Raw genomic sequence first — 23,221 nt, 5'->3', positions numbered from 1 at the left:
ACCAAGGTTCGTGTCATCACCCTGGGTGGACCCCTCCTACATCATGGGGTTTCCCAAGCATCACATCCAACCCTAGACTCACACTTATACCAAAACCAAGTCAAGTTGTCTTAAAAAACACCCAAAATCACCCGTGGTCCCCCATGATCCCCCACGTTACCATAGGTGGTTCCTTCAGTACAACAGGATGTCCAAAACGGGAATATGGCTCGCGTAATCGATTACAAGACTATTGTAATCGATTACAAGAGTGTTTTATGTGGCAGATTTCATTGAACTTCACCAAGGTTCGTGTCATCACCTTGGGTGGACCCCTCCTACATCATGGGGTTTCCCAAGCATCACATCCAACCCTAAACTCACACTTATACCAAAAACAAGTCAAGTTGTCTTCAAAAACACCCAAAATCCCCTATGGCCCCCCACGTTACCACAGGTGGTTCCTTCAGTGCAACAGGATGTCCAAAACAAAAAAAGACTCACGTAAACGATTACCAACCTCTTGTAAACGATTACAAAGGTCTTTTTTGTTGCACAAATTGCAGTACTTGGCCTTAATTGCTATGGAACTTTCATACATTGCACATAACACAAACTTGGACATCAATCATCAATCAACAATCATTTCTACATTGCACATAAGCAATCTTGAAATCAATCATCTTATTGCAATAACAATTTGTACAATGTCTTCAAAAATATAAAACAATCTTATTCCAATAAGAAGTTGTACAATGTCTTCATATATATAAAACGAAAAGTACACTGACTTCATATAAAAAGTACACTGTCATGACAACTATCCTATCAAAACAAACTACTAAACTACACTACATTTTTACATTGGACAACTATCCTACAATAATCCATAGACCTCTAGCGCATCCAGTAGTCTTATGTTCTCGTCGTCCAGGATCCATTCACGTACATATCGCTTTCTGATTGCAAGAAATTCCTCCTAAAATGAAAATATTGTACTTGTCATATCAACCAAATCATCAAAAAATAATGAAAATATTGTACTTGTCATATTCTCCCAATCAAAAAATAATGAAAAGATTGTTATTACTAACCAAAAAAATGCAACTAAATAAAAAACCAAAACTTTAACTTACCTTTGGGATTCTAGAAGCCATTGCAACTGCACAAAAAATGAAAACACGAAAGAGACAAAAAAATCAATGGTGGCTTAGGGTTCACAAAACACAAAATGAATAAATAACGCCAAAGAGAACAATGTGAGAAGGGGACAAAATGATACAGAAAGAGAACCCACACAATGCGAGAAGGGGACGAAATGACAAAACACGCACATAACGCCAAAGCCACCCAAAAAGAGGATAGAGGAAATAGAGCTTACCTTGCGAAAGATAGCTTTTTTTGGGTTGAGATGAGACGAACAGTGCAATGGAGAAACCAAAGGATTGGAGAGATGAAGCAACCGGGAATGGAAAGAGTGATGGGAGACAAGAAGCTTCAGAAACAAAGTGAAAGAGAAGAAAAATGAACTGTCAAACGAAATTTCATATCCTCAGAATTCCTATTCTACTCTCGTCAGTTTTTAAAAAACTCATTTCCATTTAAAAGAAAAAAGCTAATAGAAATTTAACACCTGACCGGTGTCAAATTTGTGTCAAATAAGAGGGTTAAAGAAACATTTTCGTATTTTTACGGTTCAGAAATTTGAGACTTCCAAAAAGTTGTGCAAGTAAAGATAGGTGGAGGTAATTAATGCGGAGAGAAATAGAAAAAAGAGTGAAAAAAAGTGTCAGAGAAAAAAGGAGAAAAAAAAATACAATAAAATTAACGCAGTTGTAACCTATTTAATCGAAGACACTGAATTTTTATAAAATTCGTAATATAAAGATCAAATAACATCATTTTTAAAAGTGAGTATAAAACAGTTCTACTAAAAAAAGTAATTAAGCTTAAAATGAATTAACTTCCATTCATAAGTTAAATTTATTTATTTATCTCAACTTATATAATTAAAAATCTACCGTATTTAAAATGATTTTATTTTACATTTATTTTATACCCTGCCAAGTCAACGACCATTGTTTTGGTTATGGACATGCCCTTCTTGAAACTACAGACCCCTTTCATTTTCAAGTTTTGTAGTTGTAGCAGCGATTACCATGTACACCATCACCATCTATCACCGTTTTCTGCGTCCATTAACGCACCTCCTTCGTCCTCTTCCAAACCTAAACACCCACAACACTTGCTCTCTCTTCCTCTCAAACATCCTTCTAAATCCCAACTTTTGCAACAACTCCACTCTCACAATTGTCTCCTCTGTCGTCCTTCAAAATGGGCTATTGCAGATGTACCTAAATTGGGGTCTTCTAGTTGAAGCCGCTCACGTGTCCTACCAAATGTCGCAGAGGAGCTTAGTTTCTTGGAATATTTTTATTAATTATTGCTAACTTTATTTTTCTGTGTTTAGTCAGATGCATGCTCCAATTTAGTGTCATGGACTCGTGTTATTGATACCCACAGAGTAAGGTGTCAAAAATCTTTTCCATTAAGATAGAAAGTTGATGCGTTGACAGCCACTCAAATTTACATAAGCGCTCAAGTTACGCATTAAGGACGCTCACAAGTCAAGAGATATTACAGGTAAGATAATTTCCTTTAAACTTCCTGGCTACAATACAGTCTAAATGATATACAAGTGTTACGCCTGACATAGACGATTGTTGTTCTGCCTTTCATTCTTTGGAGTAGGTGGTCGTGGTAATTCTGAACACAGACTAGCTAGTCAACTTACCACAATACCCATTGACATTGGCACGCTTTGCTTCAGACATTCTAAAGTAGCTCCAGGCATCAAAAATTTGGTAAAACGTGCTACAAATTACTTCATGCGTCCGCAAATCCTTTGTCTATACGTATTAGTTGAAAAGCTTAAAAAAAATAGTTATATTGATTGATGGTGTGTTTGTGAGGATAAAAAAAAGTGGAAATGTTGCATCCATCGTGAAGTTGACGGTACTTTATTTCCAATTGTCTGTACAAGGAAGCCAAGAATATGTCATTGGATACTTATTTGGCATACAAACAATTTCAGGCTAGCAGTTTGCTAAATAAGCCTTGTCAAAGAAGGACGAAATTTCGTTTTGTAATTTGAAAGAGATCTAGTGTAAGCTTCAGGCAACGTAAAAAATTTCTTAGCTCGTCCCACATGAGCTCGTTTAGTCAAATTGTCGTAGTCGTTGTCTTCAATTGCATCTAGGATCTTACGATACAATATTAATGAGGACCAAACCTGCATACCACACACGGAGAATAATCAGCATATGATACAATATGTCTAAACTATTTTCAGGGACTTTACGTTCTTAATTCTCTTAACAATAGCAGAGCAACTGCATGTTTGTATGCATGGCAATCCTAAGCTATCCTAGCTTTTCTATGCTATTTGCATGAATTTCATTAGCAGAATATCGGATGAAAAATGCATTATTCTTTCAGCGTACCAATACAATAACATGCAGGTTCACCTACCGGCCAACGGCTTGCCTTTTCAAGCTGAGAAACTCCTTCTTCTGCCCTGTTGAAGTAGAATCTTGCCCTCGTAATTTGATGTTTCATAAACTTTCTCCATCTTTCACTCACATTTCTTGAAAACACATCCTTGTCACATAATCCAAACTGGGCTAGTTCGTCTTGGGGAAGATACACTCTACCTCTTAATGCACTAATTAAAACAGTAAGATCATGGAATAATATATCAGTTTTATTTTTACATGTAATAATATAGTAATTACGAGAAACTTACTCCTCTCCGACATCTCTGAGAATGTTGGTGAGTTGATTTCCTATACCCAGATATAGTGCAGCATCATATATACTTTGTACAGGGACAACCGACTCCTGTGCGATACCCATTATTGGAACAGTCATTAAGCCAACAGTTCCCGCCACGTAGTAACAATAAAGATATAGCTCCTGGAAATTGTTGTAGCGAGCTTTCCTCGTATCCATTCTCATTCCTTGTATCATGTCTCTGAAAGGCTGTAATTAGTGCAGCAGAGAAGTAGAATTCATCAGATAGATCTTAGTCATCAATATGTAATTCATGATGATAACATAAGGAGTAATTAGTGACCTTGATATCCAAGGGAAACTTGGAGAGGGTATCAGTAAGAGCAGCATCAAGCATATCATAGGGATGTCCGTTGAAAATGTCGTGCAATCTATCTTCCCATCTATCAAGAACAGCAGAGCTCATATACGCAGCGTTAGGACCATCAACCAGCTCATCCGTCCTCCTGCACCAAACTGCAGAGAAAGAATAAGCTATCGTTTCACCATGCAAAAACAACCTCCTTGTTTTCAATTTTCTCCGATATTTTAGTATTGTCATGTAATTATCTTTTCTTACCATAAATTGCCCATATAGCTTTCTGTCTTTCCTCCGTCATAAGCAAGGTTCCTGTTTAAAGTCAAGCCAGGTAAATCACACAAGAAACATGCTAATTGAAACAATCTGCAAGTAAGAAAAGAATCTAGAATACCTAGATAGAAGGTCTTGGCGTATTCGGCGCAGATATTTCTGCACATTTCATAGGCGTCATTCAGAAAAGTTGAATGAAACTGTACATTAGGCTTGCTACAAGGACTAATAATTTGAGTCTGCCTGTGAACAACCTCTTGTACGTGTAAATCCGTTAGAGGAAATCCTTGCTTCGATAATTGCCTTTTATGTTGGGGATTGGGAGCCACGGTTATTTCTGATCTTGTAACACTAAATCTTCTTCTGCTACGACATGCTTTCTTATTGCTCATGCTCATGGAACAAGGCTTTACTGTCACCGAAGAAAATGATAAACTCATCACCATTTTTCTATTCTCAAGCTACCGCCTTGTATTGTACTTTACTTGGGATCGTGCTGCTATATAAGCCAATGTGAAGGAGCCTATCATCAACTATATAATTATCTTTTCTTTCTATATAAGCTATGGTTGTAATTTGTATAATTACGGTGTAAACATCAACCATTTGAATGACAATTTGGTGTAATATAGAATATTCTTATAAGATTGATGCTTCATATTGCATTTCAGTCTTGACATCTGGCTAACGAATGAAACAACGGAATTTGTATAATAAAGTTAGTGACCTAGTTTATGCATTAAACAAAGTTGTAGAATATTTGTTTATTTATGCGTCACATAGTTTGGTTTGAGCAAGAACGGGACTTTCAAAGATGCTGGTTTTGTCTTTTAAAAGGCCACCTAAATTTTCTACAGCATTTGTGTCTTCTAGTTAAGTTGGTTGTAAAGAATCTTAGTCACCCGTGATACCTTCCCCTCTTGCATTATCCCTTTCCAGGGCTTTGCATTTTGGTAATTCAATATTTTTCTTAAAAATATACTTTATAAAATTTAAAAATAAAAAATTTATTTTCTTATTATCTGAAATCAAATACCTTCTGACTTATGTAATTCAAAATTTGTTTCTTTCATAACTTTCTTCACCTTTTGGAAATCAATTTTCACTCCCAATTTACATCAATATTGTATAGTGAAAAAATATATTTTCACACATTTATATATTCATTTAATATATTTTTTATTCTCCTTTAATAAAAACTGTTTGATTGTAAGTGTGTCATTCTATCGAAGCCCTGTATAATTTAAAAATTATTTTTTACTAAAAAGAGGAAAAACATAGTTTCGTTATTATAATCTCATAATATATCAATGTCAGTTGTTTGAAATTAATCTGTACAAAAATTTATAATGTGAGAAAAAGATAGAAACATTACACATATTTAAGTATAGTGGATGGGAAATATAATGTATAAGTAGTTCTATGAATAATATAAATCTATATTTACAACTTTTAAGTTAAATTCATATAAAGTGCGAAAATATAATTTTATAATGATTTTTTATATTAGTTATAATTCATTTGATATATAATTAATACGGTGAGTAATTATAAATATTGTAAGACTTTTTTATTGATTGGATTCACAGATATAGAAAATAATACTTAAAAAACTACTGGACCTAGAATGATTAGGAAAAGATCATTCATGAGGTAGGATTGGTAAATGGGTTTTTATATTTTGTTTATGAATGATATTTTTTACACAAGGTAAGATTTTTTTTTTATATCAGTTGTGGTTTGGAATGACAACGGATCAGGTGAGATACAGATAGTATCTACTCGCAATCTAATCTGTAAAATGAAAACTTACCCGCAATCTGTCCACTACCCTTATAAGTATTTATTTAAAATAAACTTGTGGATATTTTAAAATTTGCATATACTTGTAGATATCGCAAATATTAAAAAATATATTTTTTATACATTTTTAAATAAAATTAAAAAAATTATATAAAATTTAATATAAATGAAATTAAATATAAATCAAAATTTAATTTTAATTAGGTTTAATTGATTCAGAGTCCCTATATTTCTATATATTTGTATCAACTAGGTCCTCTTATTTTGAAATAGTTCAATTAGTTCGTATTTATGTAAAATTGGATCAATAAAATCCTACCGTTAAATTATGTGAATGACTTATGAAAGAATGAAATATATTAAAGTTAATAATCATTTTATTTGTAACAAAGTCTTTACACATTAAAATTAATAAACATTTTTGCAAGAAAAATATAATTTGAGTTTTTTCTTAAGTTAGATATTTGAATCTTCATGCTCTTGATATTGAAATCAGTAAAATATTATTATTATGATTATTTACTACTAATTCTTACTTCTTATTATTATTGTTAGTAACTATTTTTAGGACATATATTCTTAATACAGTTATAAACATGTTCAGTGATTGCAATTTAGTTTCTTATGAGCAGGTTTAGTGGCCTTAATATTTATATAAAAAATACATCTCTACAGTTAACCTAAAAATACATTTTCTAAAAATAATAATTAATTATAACAATAATAAAAATAATTATAATAATCATAATATTTTAATAATTTCAATGACACTAACTCAATGATATATACACTTGAATTCACAAAAAAAAGTTCAATCTAATTGAAAAAAAAAAAAACATATCATCACAAAACAACCACATGCATCTATTTATACCACAAAAAGGTGTCTAAAACGTCCAAAAACACCCTTGCAGGCCCTTTGTCACCTAAAAGCAAAAATAATAATGGAAAAGAAGAAATTGCACCAAAGGAAATTTACACAACCAATGTAAGCAAATTTTATATATTTACAAAATATATCCACACATTATTTTATTTTTTTCGTGGTTTCATATTTGTACAACGAAAATAATATAACGTGAAACGTTAATATTGTATTAGTGATAATAATATTATCATTATTCTAGAACACTATTTTATGTTTTAATATTTTGGAAAGTGACATTTTTATTACAATAGTTTCTTTTTATATTCTGTAATTTTTCTAATATATTTTCATATTTTTTAATATTCAATAAAATATTTTTCAAAATATAAAAAAAAAATTATTCAATAAACAACATTCACAAACTCCTTTTACTGTAATATCGGTCTGCTCATCCATCTCAATCTCAACTCAGCAAAGTAATTGAAATTTTGATTATTTACAATAAACAGTTGGCAAATCCTTGCATATAAGGAGTGTCTGCCACTAAAATTTAATAGTCAGTGCATTTTCATTTGTTAATTTTCGCAGCGGACCTTGATTATATTAAAATTATTCTTTTAGAAGGTTAATGCGGTAACTTTAATTTTTTTTAATCCACTAAAGTAACATTTCAGATTCATTATAAAATATTAAATTATAAAGCTAATATATGAGGAACCAATAATTTCGTTTCAAATTATGGCCATTTTCTTCTCTCTCTTTTCTTTTCCTCAAAATTATTGATCTTTCATTTATATAAAACAAAACAAGTGAAGTCTTACATTAAGCCTTGTAAACATGTAAAAAACGAGATAAAGAAAATGTAAATAAGTGAAGTCTTACATTAAGTCTTGTAAACGATTAGTCACTTATCAATGAAATGATCATTCGGTCAGTCGTTCAGAAAATTTATTTATTAAAAGCAATTAGGTTAAGTTTATATAAAAATATTAATATATAGTTTATAATTGAATTAGTCCTAATCAAAAAATTTTTATAAAAATATATAAATAAAGTTTGATATTCAAGTAATAGACTACTTTTGTTTCATATTTATTACAAAACTATTCAAAGAAACACTTCATCGGAATGTTGTTTTTTAAGGTAATATCAGATTGGACCGAACAATACAAAGAGATTTAAAGACTATCTTGTATTTGTAGCTTGAGCTAGGAATTAAGAAACAATTTGAATAAAAAAAAACTTAACATTGACCACTGACTAAAATATAAAATATATAGAATAGAATATTAGAATTAAAATATAAAAACAATTTTTAATGATTCATATTTAATAAATATATCAAATATAAGAATGTATTTTTTTTATAAGCAATCTCAATTTTTTTATAATATCATGTACAAGTTTTATTTTTTTTTGGAAATGATCTCTCTTTTTAAGTATTAAAAATTGTGAAAGAATATAAATGTATAAACTAAAACAAAATTGCTAGTTTAGTAGGAAAAATAATTTTTGCTATGTTTTCGCTACTTTATTGAAGAAATAGTGACAAAAAATATTGTAATATTTCGTTTCAAGAATATATAATTATTAAACAAAATATCATACATTTAATAAGAAAATATACTATCATGTAATTAAAGTTATCTCAAATATAACTATAAGATCAAAATGTCTTATAGTGTTAAGAAGTAAATTACACTAATTAAAGATTTTTTTCAAAAACTGACACGAGTTAGAATCAATAGTCTAACTCTATACACTTCACACTTATCTTCATTTGCTCAAATCATTAAAGTAATTGTTAGAAGAAAAAAAAAGTCAAACAAGCAAACAAATCAACAAATAAAAAATAAAATAATATATCAAAAAGAGACATCATACAACATGTAAATAAACATTAACACATATAGACATTTATATCAACAAGTCTTACATTACAATTACAAGAAAAATTGATATTATTAATGATTAAAATTATCGGTAATGCTTAAAATCTTTTAATAAATTAAAATTATTAATGAATTACCAATAATAAAAAAATCAACAATAAATTTCACCAATATAATTTTTGTCCATCAATAATAATCAACAAAAAATATGTCCATAATTATCAATGAAAATATTTGTACAAAATCCGTCAATAAACATTACAATTTGGTTATCTTCTTCATTTTCCCTCTACTTTTTCTTCCTTTAGTTTTCTAAATTCATGTTAACTTCTTCATCAATCAAACTCATACTTTCATTCAATACAAATGTCTAATAAAACCAAATCATGTTTTTCAAGATTAACATATTTAATCTGATTTTGTTTGTTTATTTATAGTGATTGAGACCAACCTACCACGTTATGGTTTAGTGGTGAAAAGGTGTGACACTGATTCTCGGTGTATGACAATGACGGAAAAAAAAAAGAAAAAAAAGCAAAACTTTCACTTGTGAAAGGAGAAGCACAGTGCTATTAACACCTTGATATCGTTAGCTTCAACAAGTTAGTACAACTGTCAAGCACTCCTACGGTGGGTGTTGCAGCAGTTAAACTCTCGCTTGTTCTGAAGAAAGAGATGTAGAATAATGCTTTTTTCGTCCGAGAATCTCCATAGAATCCTGATGTTAGGTTAGCTGTTAAAAGAAAGGACATTTTTTTCTCTTTATCACATTTTAATCTTTTCAAAAACTTAGACCCATTTTTTAAATCTTAATTACAAAGCATATTTTTGACAAAAAAATTATCATTTTTGTTTTATCGATGTATTTATTGATAAATAAATATGTTAGTAATAAACTTTAAGATTTGTAATTATTGAAAAAAATTAATGAAAAAATTCATTGATACAATAAAATAAGTATTGTTAATGAAAAAATTTATTGAAAAATAAAATATACATATTCGATAAATTTATCTACAAAAAATTATTAATAATTTCCATACAATTCCTTGATAATTTAAATTTTAGCATCGGTAAAATTTTATCAATAAATTCAAACAAAATTATAATATATTTTTTAAAAGAAGGTAGACTGTAAAACTTACCCAGCGGATCTTTTTGTCATCTAGATGCAAGGGGTAAAACACCTCCGACATCCTAAATCTTTTGATGTTTAGGTGAATCTTTTGGGCGGGACCGGCAATATTTCGGTTATTGCGAACAATTCTAAAATAATTGCACCGAACCCCATTCACTTGAATTATTTTGAATCTTAGTGGAGTGGAGTCATAATTAATCACCTTAAGACCACATTCATCAGAATTAATTGAAAATTAACCTTCATGTACTTTTAGATATAGTCTTCACGCATTGTTTCTATATTTTGATGATGCTGAGTATTTGAATATTACCAAATAGGGGAGGCATGTATAAATGAAGGTGTGATGGTGACAGAAGAGAAGTGAGGAGAAGAGAGAGATGGGGGAGATAGAGAGAGAGGGAGTGTTGTCTAGGGAGAAGGTAGAACAGGAAGAAGAAGCGGAAGCCTCGGTGGAGATATGGAAGTACATATTTGGATTTGTGGAAATGGCAGTGGTGAAATGTGCGATAGAGCTTGGCATTGCTGAAGCCATAGAAAAGCATGGAAGGGCGATGACAGTTCCGGAGATATCATCAGCTCTGGGGTGTGATCCTGCTCTTCTGAAACGCATAATGAGATTCCTGGCGCACAGGAAGATATTCAGAGCCGTGACCATGGGCGGCAGCAATGGCTATACACAGACACCTCTGTCTCGTCGTTTGATGAGAGAGGGGCAACAGAGCATGGCCGCTTTTCTTTTGCTGGAGAGTAGTCCTATAATGCTAGCACCTTGGCACAGTCTAAGCGCTCGCGTCGTGGCCAATGGCCGTCCCTCATTTCAAAACACTCACGGCGAAGACGTGTGGCGCTATGCCGCCGCCAATCTCGACCACAGCAGCCTCATCAACGAAGCGATGGCATGCGATGCCAAGCTTGTCATGCCTGTCATCATCGAAAGTTGCAACGAGGAATTCCGTGGTCTGAAGTCGGTGGTGGACGTGGGAGGGGGCAACGGCACTGCCATGCGCATCCTTCATCAAGCTCTCCCTTCCATTCGAGCCATCAATTTCGATCTTCCCCATGTCATCGCCCAGGCCCCTCACTCCGATGGCCTCGAACACGTGGCAGGGGACATGTTCCAGAGTGTTCCTAAAGCCGATGCTGCTTTTATCATGGTACGTTTGTACTTGTTTGCATTTTAACTTTCTTTGTATGCGTTTTTGTAACAATAGAAAGACGTGCAGTGGGTTTTGCACGACTGGTCGGACGAAGAATGCATCGAAATCTTGAAGAAGTGTAGGGAAGCGATCTCGAAGGAAAATGGGATGGTGATGATCGTGGAGGCGGTGATAGAAGAAGGAGAAGAAGGTAAGCCGAAGGCCCTGGAAGACGTGGGGCTGATGCTAGACATGGTGATGATGGCTCACACTAACTTTGGGAAAGAGCGGACCCTGAAAGAGTGGGAATATGTTATCAAAATGGCAGGCTTTAGCTCATACACTGTCAAATCTATTCAGGCGGTCCAGTCTGTGATTCTGGCTTTCTACTGATCCACTTTCCCCTTTAATCAAATAAAACATAACTTATATGTATGTTTGCACTCTTTCACGCCACCCAATAAAGTCTTTTTCATATTTTCTTTCCTCTCTCTCTCCATCCAATTTTACGGACTGTCTCATACTCAGCCTAATTCAACAACACATATTTTCCAATATTTATTCATTTAACTCATATTATATATATATAAACCATGTTCGACTGAAATTTCATAATTTGCGAAGAAAAAAAACATGTTTAGTGCATATATATTTAGAAAAAAGTTTCTTAACAAATTTGACAACGTGATAGTATATGATTAGTTCATTTTAAATTTTTTTAAATACATATTTAATTAGATTAATTAAATAATGATACATATTTTGTTGTTAAAAATTTGTTAATTTTTTTTTCAAAATATCAGTATCAATATATTTAAGTGTTCATAATAGTATATTCCATCAACAAAACATCTATATTCATGTGTTTTATTATTAATTTTAATGAGAATGTTGATTTCGTTAAGCTTATGGGTTTTTCAAAGTCAAGAAACGTAATATCATTGTGTATGTAGAAGTTGACAGACATTATTATTAGGATGATAATGTCACGTTTTTAACAAAATTAATCAAGTTTTATTTTTCTTTTAAATAAATAAAATAAATATATTGGATATTTATTAAAAATAACTTATTTAATTTTAATAACTGTTTTATAATGAAATTGGTTTTACAAGTTTTATACTAAACTTTTGATAAAATTAATATAGTTTAATAATTAAGTTTTTATGTTTAGTTATATGATTTATTTTTACTTTTATATTATTTTTAAGTCAATTAAATTTTAATATGTATTAAGTGAAGTTAATTTAGTTTTCGTTAAACTTGAAATTTGATTATATTTTATTTTGAAATTTCTTTGATTTGACATGTGATATATTTTAAATTTTGATAGGTAATATTTTTTAAATAATTTACACGTAAGACTTATCATATTTTGATTCTTATCACGTGACATTTTTTAAATAGTTATAATATTAACATAATGATCACTTAATCGATGTATTTGATTTTATGGATCTATGATTTATTTTGGTTTATATCTTTTGGACTAAATTAAATCAAAATAAAATTAAATATTAGATATACATTTTAATAAAAATCACTAAAACTCACTAAGATTGTATGTTTATTAAGCATTCATGGTATTAGTAATTTTTTTCATTACACTGTCATGTCAAACTCATACATGAAAGAAAAAAGAAGAGTATATATAAGATAATAATTTTCATAAAACATGTTATATATAAATATATAAATACGTATATCAACATGATATTGTTCGAAGTCTCACATCGATTAGAGATAAAGCCAATTTATAATATATAAGTAAGGTGCAGATATTTGTGGAGTTGAGTTAGGCCTAAAACTCACTTCTAACATGGTATCAGAGCTATGGTTAGAGTCTATCCTAACGATATTTGTTGGGCATATTTGTTAGAAGTCCCACATCAACTAGAGATAAGGCCAACCCACTTGGTCCAAACTCATGTTACAAGTTATCTACAATTCAAATAATATAGACATTAGACTCTATTATACTTTTCAAAGATTTAGTGTATTGAATTAAACTCAAAGGTTCCTTTAATATAATTTCTTGTTCTTCGAGAACTAAGTCTCCACATAACAATCTAAATTTTTATATCATCTTTTTTAATATTGTCCCTATAAAACATAGGAACCTCCATCAACTCTCCCCACCTAATATTTTTCTTTGTGAATATTAGTGGAGTCAAAATATTCTCATTCTTAAAATCTTCATTCAATACATTATAAGACCACTCAATGTAATATTTCGTTCCTATAAATAACTACATTCATATCAATAATATGTATAAATCTTATATTTCACATTTTTAAACAAAACACCTAGACTTTACTCGGTCATACAGATTCATAAAATACCCATGTTTTACTCGTCCACTCACATTAAAACATTTTTGTTTTATTTTGAAATGTAAAGTCACCTCACTCAACTACCGTCCTCTCTTGTCTAGTGAGTCGCCTTAGAGGTGTGCTCGTCCAATGGACAAAATGGCTTGCTCAACAATCATCTTCCTTTTTGAATTCTCTAGATGTAAATAATAATTTTCCCTTGACGAAGGAAACGAACTCACTTAATGAGTGAGTATTAGAAACAAAACATATAAATTTTGCCTAGTGAGAATAGAAATCTTTGAACATTTACAAAAATATTTCCATACCACAAGTGATTTACTCACTTGACAATCAAGACTAATGAAAGTTTTTCTTATAAGCTCACCCAGTAAGTAAGGCTACTTGAACTTTCTAGGATATAAAAAAAAAACACATTTTTGGCTAGTAATTAGCTAGCTAGCCTAGTAGATTTACATAAATTTAGAAATTCAACAAATGTATTAGATCACCATTTTAATTTATGTGAACAATTATACTCCTTTCTTAGTTCAAAATATCACCACTTAGTTTAAAAAAAACCTTTAGATAGATTAATTTGACTAAAATGATATGTGAAAATAAATTATCAATTCACAAAACCATAACACATCTCAATATTTAGTCATATCCATCAATTAATAGACTAGCTTTCATTCCCCCAACAATCAATCCTATCATTTAGTCAATTATATCATTCAATCAAAGCATTACCATATAAAACTAGTAAATTCTCTACTTTGATGAAATTTTTAAACCAATTTCACTCTAAAAGCTCTAATTCTCATTTTATCTACGAAAAAAAATTCATATCATTGATTTAAACACACCTTAACAATTATAAATAGGTAATAGATAATAGATAAAAGGTAAAAGGTAAAAGGTAGAGAATCATTTTGAGCTCTCTTGCATGAAATTAATTAAAATATAATATGCATGTAAATTTTTCAAATAATTAAAGAAAAGAACAAAAATTAAATTTACTCTTATCGTAAATATGTTAGAATAAAAGTTTTGTGTTTTAAATCAAAACTCTTAAAAAGTTGTTTATGGTATTCAAAGAAATAAAAGTTGAAAATAGTTTTAAGAGAAGACATAATTTTTATAAAATAAAACTTGATGAACTAATTTTTTTATTTACAATTCAGTCTTTAAATAATAAAATAATCAAATATATTTATAAAGTAAATTATTTATACACTTGAATTATTTTTAGGTTCTTACAATTTACTTAGTTAAATAAAAATTGATTTTATAAATTAAATTCAAACTCAGCGGTTTTCATTGGTACGAATCTAGTTTTATCTCCTTAAACATTCATTTTCATAATTTAAGGTCTTTATTTATGAAAAAAAATAATTATGTATTCAACAGCTGCTTCTGACTACTATAAATGAGTTGGAGTACAGAAATCGAATTACTTGATAGATATAACACATATTCTCGACAAAGTGAACATTTTGCACTAAAAAAAAAGAACATAAACATAAACATTTATCTCCCGGTAAATCGGAGCAGCATGATGAATTTAAAAACTTTTTTAATTCTCTATCACGAATTTCAGAGCAGCATGATTATTATTTTTAGTTTATGTATAAATCAGTTTTTACTTATAAAATAATTTATTATTTTTCTTAAAATATTTTTACAAAGATCTAATGTAAGAATACTCAATGACTATTCAAAGTATCTTAATGTGCTGTGGCTGCAAAAGTGTTGGTGATGAGAAAGTTTTGACTATGGCAGTTGAAGTCTTTGGAACATGAAAACTCATGCATTGGAAAATGAGAGTGTTGGTGAGAAGACAAATTAAGGGTAAAATTGTGCATAAATGTGGTTTTCAGGCATGGAAACATGAAGAATGAACAAAACAGAAAAAAGAAGTCAAAAATTGAAAAATAATAAATAAGAGATTATAAAACATAAAGGTTAAATATATGTTTTAGTCCTCATATTTGTTTTCCATTCTCAATTAGATGCTCATGTTTTTTTTTTGTCCCAATTGCATCCTAATATTTGTAATTTGAGACAATTAAGCCCTCTCCATTTTTTTTTTTTGTCCCAATTGCATCCTAATATTTGTAAATTTGAAGCATTAAGCCCTCTCCGTTTTTTTTTGTCTCAATTGCATCCTAATATTTGTAAATTTGAGGCAATTAAGCCCTCTCAATTGGCCTATAATGTTAGTGGCTAGTTAACGGAAAGAGCTTAATTGTCTCAAAATTTACAAATATTAGGATGCAATTGGGACAAAAAAAACATGAGGACATAATTGAGAATAGAGAACAAATATGAGGACTAAAAGATATATTTAACCAAACATCATAAATATACTTCAATAGAACTTTCTACACAAAATCTAGATTTTTTTTAAAAAAAAAATGCATAATTGTTTACGTTTATTTATGTTCAAGACATAATTATATAACAGTAATTTATGCAACATAAATATACTTATTTACTTAATTGATTATTCTACTATTGGTTATCATTAACATAATCAATTATGTTAATAACGTTTCAGTAATACTTTTATTATAATGAAAATATAAATATTAAAATAATATGTAAACGGAAAACTAAATAATAATAATATATTTATATTTTAATTATGCTTATTTTTCTTTTAATTCTAGCAACCTTATTTTTTACTTTCTTTTATAGTCCAATTAAATGTTTATACTAAGTGCTTAAATTTATTTCAACCCTTATAATTTGTGACTTTATAATATTAACTTTTGTAAAATTTTAATTGCAGATTCATTTTCAATTTTAAAAGTAAGTAAATTCGTGCAATTATTAATGTATTATCTAGTTACTCATTTAAAGATTTGATCATTAACTTCATAATGTTAAGATTTTTCTTTTAACAATTAATGGATATAGTGATGGTAGATGAAAATTATTTAATTTTAGTGATTTAGAGAGTCAAAACTACAATTAAAATTTTATTAGGATTAAAAAGTGAATGTAATCCTTACATTTATTATTTTTTTACTAGGTTTCAATTTAATGTTATTAAATATAAACATTTTGGTTAATGTTAGAAGAAAAAACAGAAATATGTTTATTTATAATTAAATAAAAATTAGAAAAACTATGTGAGAAAGCTTTTATAAATCTATTTATTTATGGATTAATTTTTATGAAGAAACTAATTTCATTTATTCTCTAATCGTGATTAGAAAGAAAATTATTCAAACAGGTGTGACTAAAGTAATGATGCCAACAAGCAAACAACTCCTCCCTTGAAAAATTAAGGAGAAAAAATAGGGAGTGAGGTACACTAACCTTATGAGTTGAAATTCTTTTCACGATAAAAATATCGGAGAGAAATTTGGTATGAATAAATTTATGACCTACATTAAATAATTAATGACGAAACAAAGGTTGAACAGGGCTTTTAGAGTTTGGCAACAAAAGAAAGTTTTTGAATTTTGATTGTATGACATCGCATTGTACATTCAACATCTCATCACATGTCTAAAAAATGGTATACAAAATCCTCTAATTTCTTTTACACTCACCTGCAAAGATTTATCTCCCTTCCTCCTAACTTTAGTAAGCCTCTATATCTATCTAGAATGTAAATTCTTAAAAAATAGATGCGTTTCACTCAAACTTTTTCGTAGAATAAAATGTATGCCTCACAGCGAAGAACTTCATCAAGGGAAACTTCACGCACATATGCATCACTTGCCTGATACCATGTGGAACCCTCACTCTCTTTCCCACTGTTCCTGTGCCCTCCTCTCACATAGGCAACATAGTGACCCCCTCTCATTGTTCCCGAATGCTCCACTAAACCAACCAAGTGGTATTCATACTTCTCTTCAATTGTGCACCTGCTTTAATAGAATTGTGAGTGAATTACAACAAGCCACCAGATCAGTAAAGTACTAAACAAAACAAACAACTAAGACTTCCAATCATAACTGCATTTACAAATCCAAACTGTTAGCAACTGAAATAATGTGAAATTGTCTCCACAATATTTCTTGTGCCAAAATTAAAATAACAATTCACAACACTTGAATAAAAAACTAGAGTAAGTGTAAAACAAATGAAAACACGTTGACGCATCTGTGAAACATCTTCAAAGTATACAACAATGGATGCTGTATATGTGCGCCCCTTCTAAAAATAGTTTAAAAGCTTTACAATTTTCATATGATAATGACCATTACAAAAAAGATACTTAGAGGGATTATACTGTACACGGGCAAAGGACCTAAAAAATATTGACGTCTGCCCACCACGATGGTGGAGGAGCATCACCAACAACAGATGCCCAAGGCACATTTGGCAACAACAACAACCATAGTGAAGGACAACAGAAACCACCACGATGAGGTAGAGCAGCTACTTAGAACCAAGACAACAGGGTTTTGGGTACAAGGATACTTGCTTTCAATAGAAAGTCGTGCTTCATAATATTTTCAATTTAAATGATTTGAACGTCTAAATAATTGTTTAAAACGTATAGTACTATTTTATAGGAGTGTATAAAGTGTCTAGACAATGGCAGAAGTTGTTGGCTTTTAAGTGTCTAGTCAAGAGAAGGTGTTGGTTTGGGTCACCGCTCTCTTAGTCAGTGTCCAAGAGGAGTCTCAGCAAAAAATAAATTAGTTTTTAATTGCGAGAGGCAAAGGGATATTCGACACATGCTCAAGGCAGGTCGAAGGAGTGCCAGTGCTGAGTAGTGTCCGACATGCTGATATACCATTCTGAAGGGGCAAGAATTGCGCACTTATTAATTGTTCAAACTTCAAACAAGATCTAGAAAAGTAACAAATTACCTGGGATCAATATATGGTCTAATATCCATTTTTTCTCTGAAATTGACATGGCCGTTTAATTTACTTAAGCGACCACGGGCATCTTGGCTGAATCTCTTCAAATGAATGGTCAAGACAGGCGGAGCTTTATATATGAGGACCCTCTTGGTTGCATCCCTTTTCACGTTCACACTTTTGGAGTCAGCATCCTCCAAGTCATTGTTATCATTATCTATCATCGGAGAATCTCTTCGGACATTTTCTGCAGTACAAGAATCAGCAGCTAAATGACTGGAGCTTTCTTCATTGCAAGCATTATGAAACCTTGAAGACTGCATCTCATTGTTAGGAGTATCTTCCTTTTCAAGTGACCCACCATTCCTTTCATTAAGGATTAAACAAAGCTCATCTCTTTGACCATTTTCAAGCTTTGTGTCATGTTCCTTCCGTGAAACTGAACTTTCTATGTTTTGGTCATTTTCCATGCTCCCGTTTCCATTGGTTCTGACATCAACAGAACAAGAATTAACTGCATGCCATGGTTCATCATGAATTCCAGACTCGTTTCCATCACATACATCTCTTGCCTGCTTTTCTTCTTCCATCTTTTGAAGATGGAAAACTTTTGAACAGTTCTCACAATGCCAGGCATTTTCGTCCGAGAGAAGCTCAGGTTTTATAAAATGTGCCAAGCAACTCTCTACAGAGACAGGGGAATCTGTATCATCTACTTCATCAGGATCAGACTCACTATTACTTCCAACGATAAAACTAGCTTCCACAACCTCACCACAAGAAGATGGTCTGGGAGCAGGCCCAGCAAAAACTTCAGGCTCGTTGAATAAGTCACCAAAGCCATCAATCTCCAATTCTTCTGGACGACCACCCAAAACCGATGAGGAGGCCTCGCCATCTCCTCCTATGATCTCAGCAGCCGAGGAACTTTCTTCTTTGTATGGAAGTAACAGCACTTCTGAATCTTGAACTTGTAATGGAACCTCATCTTCCCATCCATTTGCTGAAGAAAAATCGGGTCCTAAGTTCTGATCATCCGTAGGGAAACAAACAGGACCACTAGATTCACTGCTGGCCTGTCCGTGGAATTCATTTAAACAATCATCTTTGCGCTCAGTATCCTGTACCTCTGGGGCATCCTCCTTTTGGGAAATAAAATCACACTCATCTATCATTGGTCCAGCTTCCACATAATTCAACCATGAAAAATCTTCTGAGGTTTTCGTTGCACCATTGTCAAGCACTTGCATATGTTGAGGCTCTCCAGCAATAACCAAATTTGGTGAAGACAACTCCTCTTTACCAACCACGCTGTTTATTTGTTCAGAACCCAATAATGTAGAATCACCAGACTGATCAGGACACTGTGATTGGTGGCTGGATGATTGGTTCGATAGAGTTTGAACAGGTAAGGGATCAGTATCCCTGTTAACTTTGACTCGAGTCTTTCCACCTCTTTTTGGTGGAAGTTTACCTTTTTTGGTTCGAGGTACTGCTTGAGCCTTCCGAAGAGGAGGTTTCTTAGTTGGAACAGAAAGTGAAAGATCTAAAAAAGGTTCATACACTGTTGAGAAATGCCCACATTCTATGCAACGTACAGTACTTGATATCTGACCCCCAAATAAAGCATCAACTAACGTATTGGAAGAGGTCCCATCTCTCTTTGGAGCACCATTCTGCTTTCTTCCAGCCAGTTCTTCAGTACTTAATCCATCGAGTAAACAACGAAGCAATTCGTGACTGTCATGCTGCTGATATCCTCGAAATTGGGGAGACTTAGAACAGACACAGCCAAAAAAGGATCTAGGATTTATAACATTTTTTAATCCAGATACAGGGTTTGTTTCAGTGAAAAGCTTCTTCAAGGAACTAATAAGTGGCCCAACTGGAGTATCTAACTTTAGAAAGCTATCCCGCAATCTACTCATGGCTAGCAGATTTTGCATGACTGAATTGAAGAAGCAAGTATTCCCCAGATTTAGCATACCTCTAACTACATAACCGCCCTGTACAGTCGAATCATTAGGGAACAGAGCTCTTGACTTGATTTCCGAAGTAATACTGCAATCCCCAGCGGAAACATCTTCAATATCCACAGAAGATTTTTCTTGTGATCCTCCTTTCAATAATTTCATAACATCAGATAGAAGATGAATCGATTCATCAGTTTTTTCAATTTTATCATCTTGAATAAGCATTTTGCAAGGGAAACACCAACACAGTTGAGGCTTATCAAAATGAACAACCAAGGGGTGCCGACTTTTCCTCGCGTGCAATACCGCATGGCAGTGAGGAATTATTGGTAGCCCCACGCCACCACAGGTATATTGACCACACTCCAGACACACCCATATTGACTTTGACTCAGATTTTGAATCCAGTGATGCACCACTTTTCTTCTTCCCATGTTTACTTTTTCCTTTACCACCCCTTCTATCAGCCGCACCTTCCCTACAATCTTCACACCTTATGGATCCACAAGACTCAATCTTAGTGGACAATATGCTTAAATTAACACCTTTTACGAGATGAGGGCAATAATTTGTCTCTTTTGCAACCAAAACGCCTTCATCAACAGACTCGACAGTCGAGTTGGTAGACAAAACAACCTTTTTTGGCGAATGGGCAGCAACCCCCTTCTCCTTGGCAGAACCTCGACTCTTCTTTCTGACTTTCTTCCCCATCAGTTACTGTAATCCAAAACAAATCAATGAGCTGGGTCAGCATACAAAAGTCAGGAAAACAGACATCCAGTCCCTATAATATTAAATAGGGACATACGCTACCCGTTGTTAACAAGTAAATACAGCCGGTGGAAAAAGTACAGAAGGGGACGACGAAAATAGAGAATTGCAAGTGTGTTAAATACGCGAAGACAGCAAACTAATGTAATGCAAAGGTTTTAGGTCTCGGAGTATGTAAAACACAGAATTTATTTGAAGATCAGAGGGATGAAGGTCGGATTCAGACATCAGTTAAATAAATTTACTGAGATGCATAGAGAAACGAATTGGGATACATTGATGGGTCCCTACTGATAAATGAAGAAAAAAATGGCAGAAGTTGGTAGCATCAGATCGAGATTAGGGCGTGAATAGAGCGGAATAAAGTCGGTGTGATAGAGCGGAATTGTGAATCGATGAATCGTCAAAAAATAATACTATAAAGGAAATACCTGCGAGTAAGTGGAAGGGAGTCGAAAAGGGGTGGAAGCTTGGGTTGGTGAGTGAAGGCGAGTGAGTGAGAGAGAATATAGATAGACAGAGAGAGAGAGAGAGAGAGAGAGAGAGAGAGAGAGATATGAATCCAATAAGAGATATAAAGGAATGAAGAGGAAGAGGAAGAGGAGAGGAAGATGAAGAGTATCTGCGTGGTCCGTGCTGTGAGAATGCCTCTGACGAGAGACGTGCAAGGTTTGGTTTGGTTGGGTTCCAGTCCAGAAGGGGTCACCACCCGATCCGCCCCTCTTTTGAGAAGACAACACCAGCCAATATACCCTAATCTTAATTTATTTTATCACCCTTTCACTGTATTTCCTTTTCTATTCCTAAATTCAATCACTATTTTATTTTCCTATACCCTAAATACTCTTCTTAAATCACTACAAAAATTAAAGGAATTGCCAGTAATTTTTCATTTTATTCAATCCTATAATTTTAATCACTTTTTAATGCTTTATATGGATGACTATTGCAGTTTTAGTTACCCAATCGGTTTAGTTTACGAATTAAATGGATTTTTAATTACAGGAAGGACTTCTTATTTTTACAAAAGGCATAATGTTAATAACTAAAATGTATAATTTAAGTAAAAATAATGGTTCAATAGTTATAATAGTTTTATTTAGTCATACAACAAGAGTTACATGATATACATTCTTGAGAATAAGTTTAATGTATCATTCTCATATAAATAGATAGTCTAAAAGAACTATTTAGTTTTTGGATGATCTATTGAGGACGTGTGTGCTAGATCATCTAGAAGGTTGAAATAAGATCTTAACTAGGTGGAGTTCACGTACAACAACAATTATCATTATAGCATCGGGATAACACTTTTTGAAGCTTTGTATGAGACAAGATGTTGAACATTTTTATGTTGGTATCAAAATAGGAAAATAGTAATAGTAGGTCTTGAGTTGTTACAACAGATTACAAAAAGGGTAAAATTTATTCAAAATCAGATGTGGACAACTCAGAACAAGTAGAAGTCTTATACAAATAAAAGGAGGAGATCGTTGGAGTTATTTGCTTTTGCGGATGACACCAATAACAAGAATTGGAATAGCTATCAAATCGAAGATGTCACAGAAGTTTCTTGGACTATATGAATTCTCAGGAGGATTAGATTGATAGCTTACAAAGTAATGCTACGACCATAGTTGGCGAACTTGCATAATGTGCTTCATATATCTCAATTAAAGAAGTTTGTTCCAAATGTGGCTCATGGGCTCGAGATAGATGACATCCAAGTTAGTGCGAGAGTTGATTGTTGAAACTAAGAAGTTTTGGGGAAATAACATTTGTATGGTGAAGGTCCTTTGGAAGGAAGGAACACAAAAAGCAACTTACAAGTTTGAAAATTATATAAAGAATGAATATTTGTATCTTTTTCTTATCGAGTACAAATTTTTATTTGAGTTTAGGAGAATGTAAGAGTTGATAAAAATCCACTAAAATAAAAGGATTATGTAATTGTTTTAGATGTTTATTAATAAGAAATAGTATGTTTTTCACAAGTTAGTGAAAACGTCTTGGTATGGTGTGATGGTCTTATGTTCTATTCCTATGTGTCCAATGATTTGTTTTGGTTAATTCTTTGCATGATGTTTAGA

At 32.0% G+C, this 23,221-nt stretch overlaps 3 protein-coding genes across 5 annotated transcripts; 1 reads left to right on the top strand and 2 right to left on the bottom strand.

The window, feature by feature from the left end:
* Positions 1-2,598: 2,598 nt before the first annotated feature.
* LOC106778257 (phytoene synthase 2, chloroplastic-like) lies at positions 2,599-4,931 on the bottom strand. Its single transcript, XM_014666199.2, has 6 exons — positions 4,524-4,931; positions 4,391-4,441; positions 4,115-4,287; positions 3,785-4,020; positions 3,511-3,703; positions 2,599-3,271 (listed from the first exon to the last, which is right to left on the bottom strand). The coding sequence occupies exons 1-6, from the start codon at positions 4,846-4,848 to the stop codon at positions 3,086-3,088; spliced, it is 1,164 nt and encodes a 387-aa protein (XP_014521685.1). The 5' UTR covers positions 4,849-4,931; the 3' UTR covers positions 2,599-3,085.
* A 5,480-nt stretch (positions 4,932-10,411) lies between these two features.
* Positions 10,412-11,729, top strand: LOC106778269 (3'-hydroxy-N-methyl-(S)-coclaurine 4'-O-methyltransferase 2). Its single transcript, XM_014666211.2, has 2 exons — positions 10,412-11,260; positions 11,330-11,729. The coding sequence occupies exons 1-2, from the start codon at positions 10,484-10,486 to the stop codon at positions 11,633-11,635; spliced, it is 1,083 nt and encodes a 360-aa protein (XP_014521697.1). The 5' UTR covers positions 10,412-10,483; the 3' UTR covers positions 11,636-11,729.
* A 5,266-nt stretch (positions 11,730-16,995) lies between these two features.
* On the bottom strand, positions 16,996-21,938 carry LOC106778302 (ubiquitin carboxyl-terminal hydrolase 2). 3 transcript variants are annotated; one of them, XM_022776149.1, is made up of 3 exons: positions 21,174-21,938; positions 18,394-21,077; positions 16,996-17,442 (listed from the first exon to the last, which is right to left on the bottom strand). In XM_022776149.1, the coding sequence occupies exons 2-3, from the start codon at positions 21,069-21,071 to the stop codon at positions 17,211-17,213; spliced, it is 2,910 nt and encodes a 969-aa protein (XP_022631870.1). In that variant the 5' UTR covers positions 21,072-21,077; positions 21,174-21,938; the 3' UTR covers positions 16,996-17,210. The 3 variants fall into 3 exon arrangements, with proteins under 3 accessions (XP_022631870.1, XP_022631869.1, XP_014521728.1); XM_022776148.1 differs by having other exon boundaries at positions 21,563-21,937; XM_014666242.2 differs by having other exon boundaries at positions 16,996-17,439; positions 21,563-21,935.
* Positions 21,939-23,221: the final 1,283 nt, after the last annotated feature.

This window comes from Vigna radiata, unplaced genomic scaffold (assembly GCF_000741045.1).
Source record: "Vigna radiata var. radiata cultivar VC1973A unplaced genomic scaffold, Vradiata_ver6 scaffold_246, whole genome shotgun sequence".
Lineage (NCBI taxonomy): Eukaryota > Viridiplantae > Streptophyta > Magnoliopsida > Fabales > Fabaceae > Vigna > Vigna radiata.
This window is presented reverse-complemented; position numbering and strand designations above follow the sequence as displayed.

Coding starts and splice junctions, on each gene's coding strand:
- LOC106778257 (XM_014666199.2), bottom strand. CDS start 4,848: ATGGTGATGAGTTTATCATTTTCTTCGGTGACAGTAAAGCCTTGTTCC. Junction 4,442..4,523: donor CGCCAAGACCTTCTATCTAG/GTATTCTAGATT, acceptor GACTTTAAACAG/GAACCTTGCTTATGACGGAG. Junction 4,288..4,390: donor AGCTATATGGGCAATTTATG/GTAAGAAAAGAT, acceptor CTTTCTCTGCAG/TTTGGTGCAGGAGGACGGAT.
- LOC106778269 (XM_014666211.2), top strand. CDS start 10,484: ATGGGGGAGATAGAGAGAGAGGGAGTGTTGTCTAGGGAGAAGGTAGAA. Junction 11,261..11,329: donor CCGATGCTGCTTTTATCATG/GTACGTTTGTAC, acceptor AAAGACGTGCAG/TGGGTTTTGCACGACTGGTC.
- LOC106778302 (XM_022776149.1), bottom strand. CDS start 21,071: ATGGGGAAGAAAGTCAGAAAGAAGAGTCGAGGTTCTGCCAAGGAGAAG. Junction 17,443..18,393: donor AGACCATATATTGATCCCAG/GTAATTTGTTAC, acceptor ATTCTATTAAAG/CAGGTGCACAATTGAAGAGA.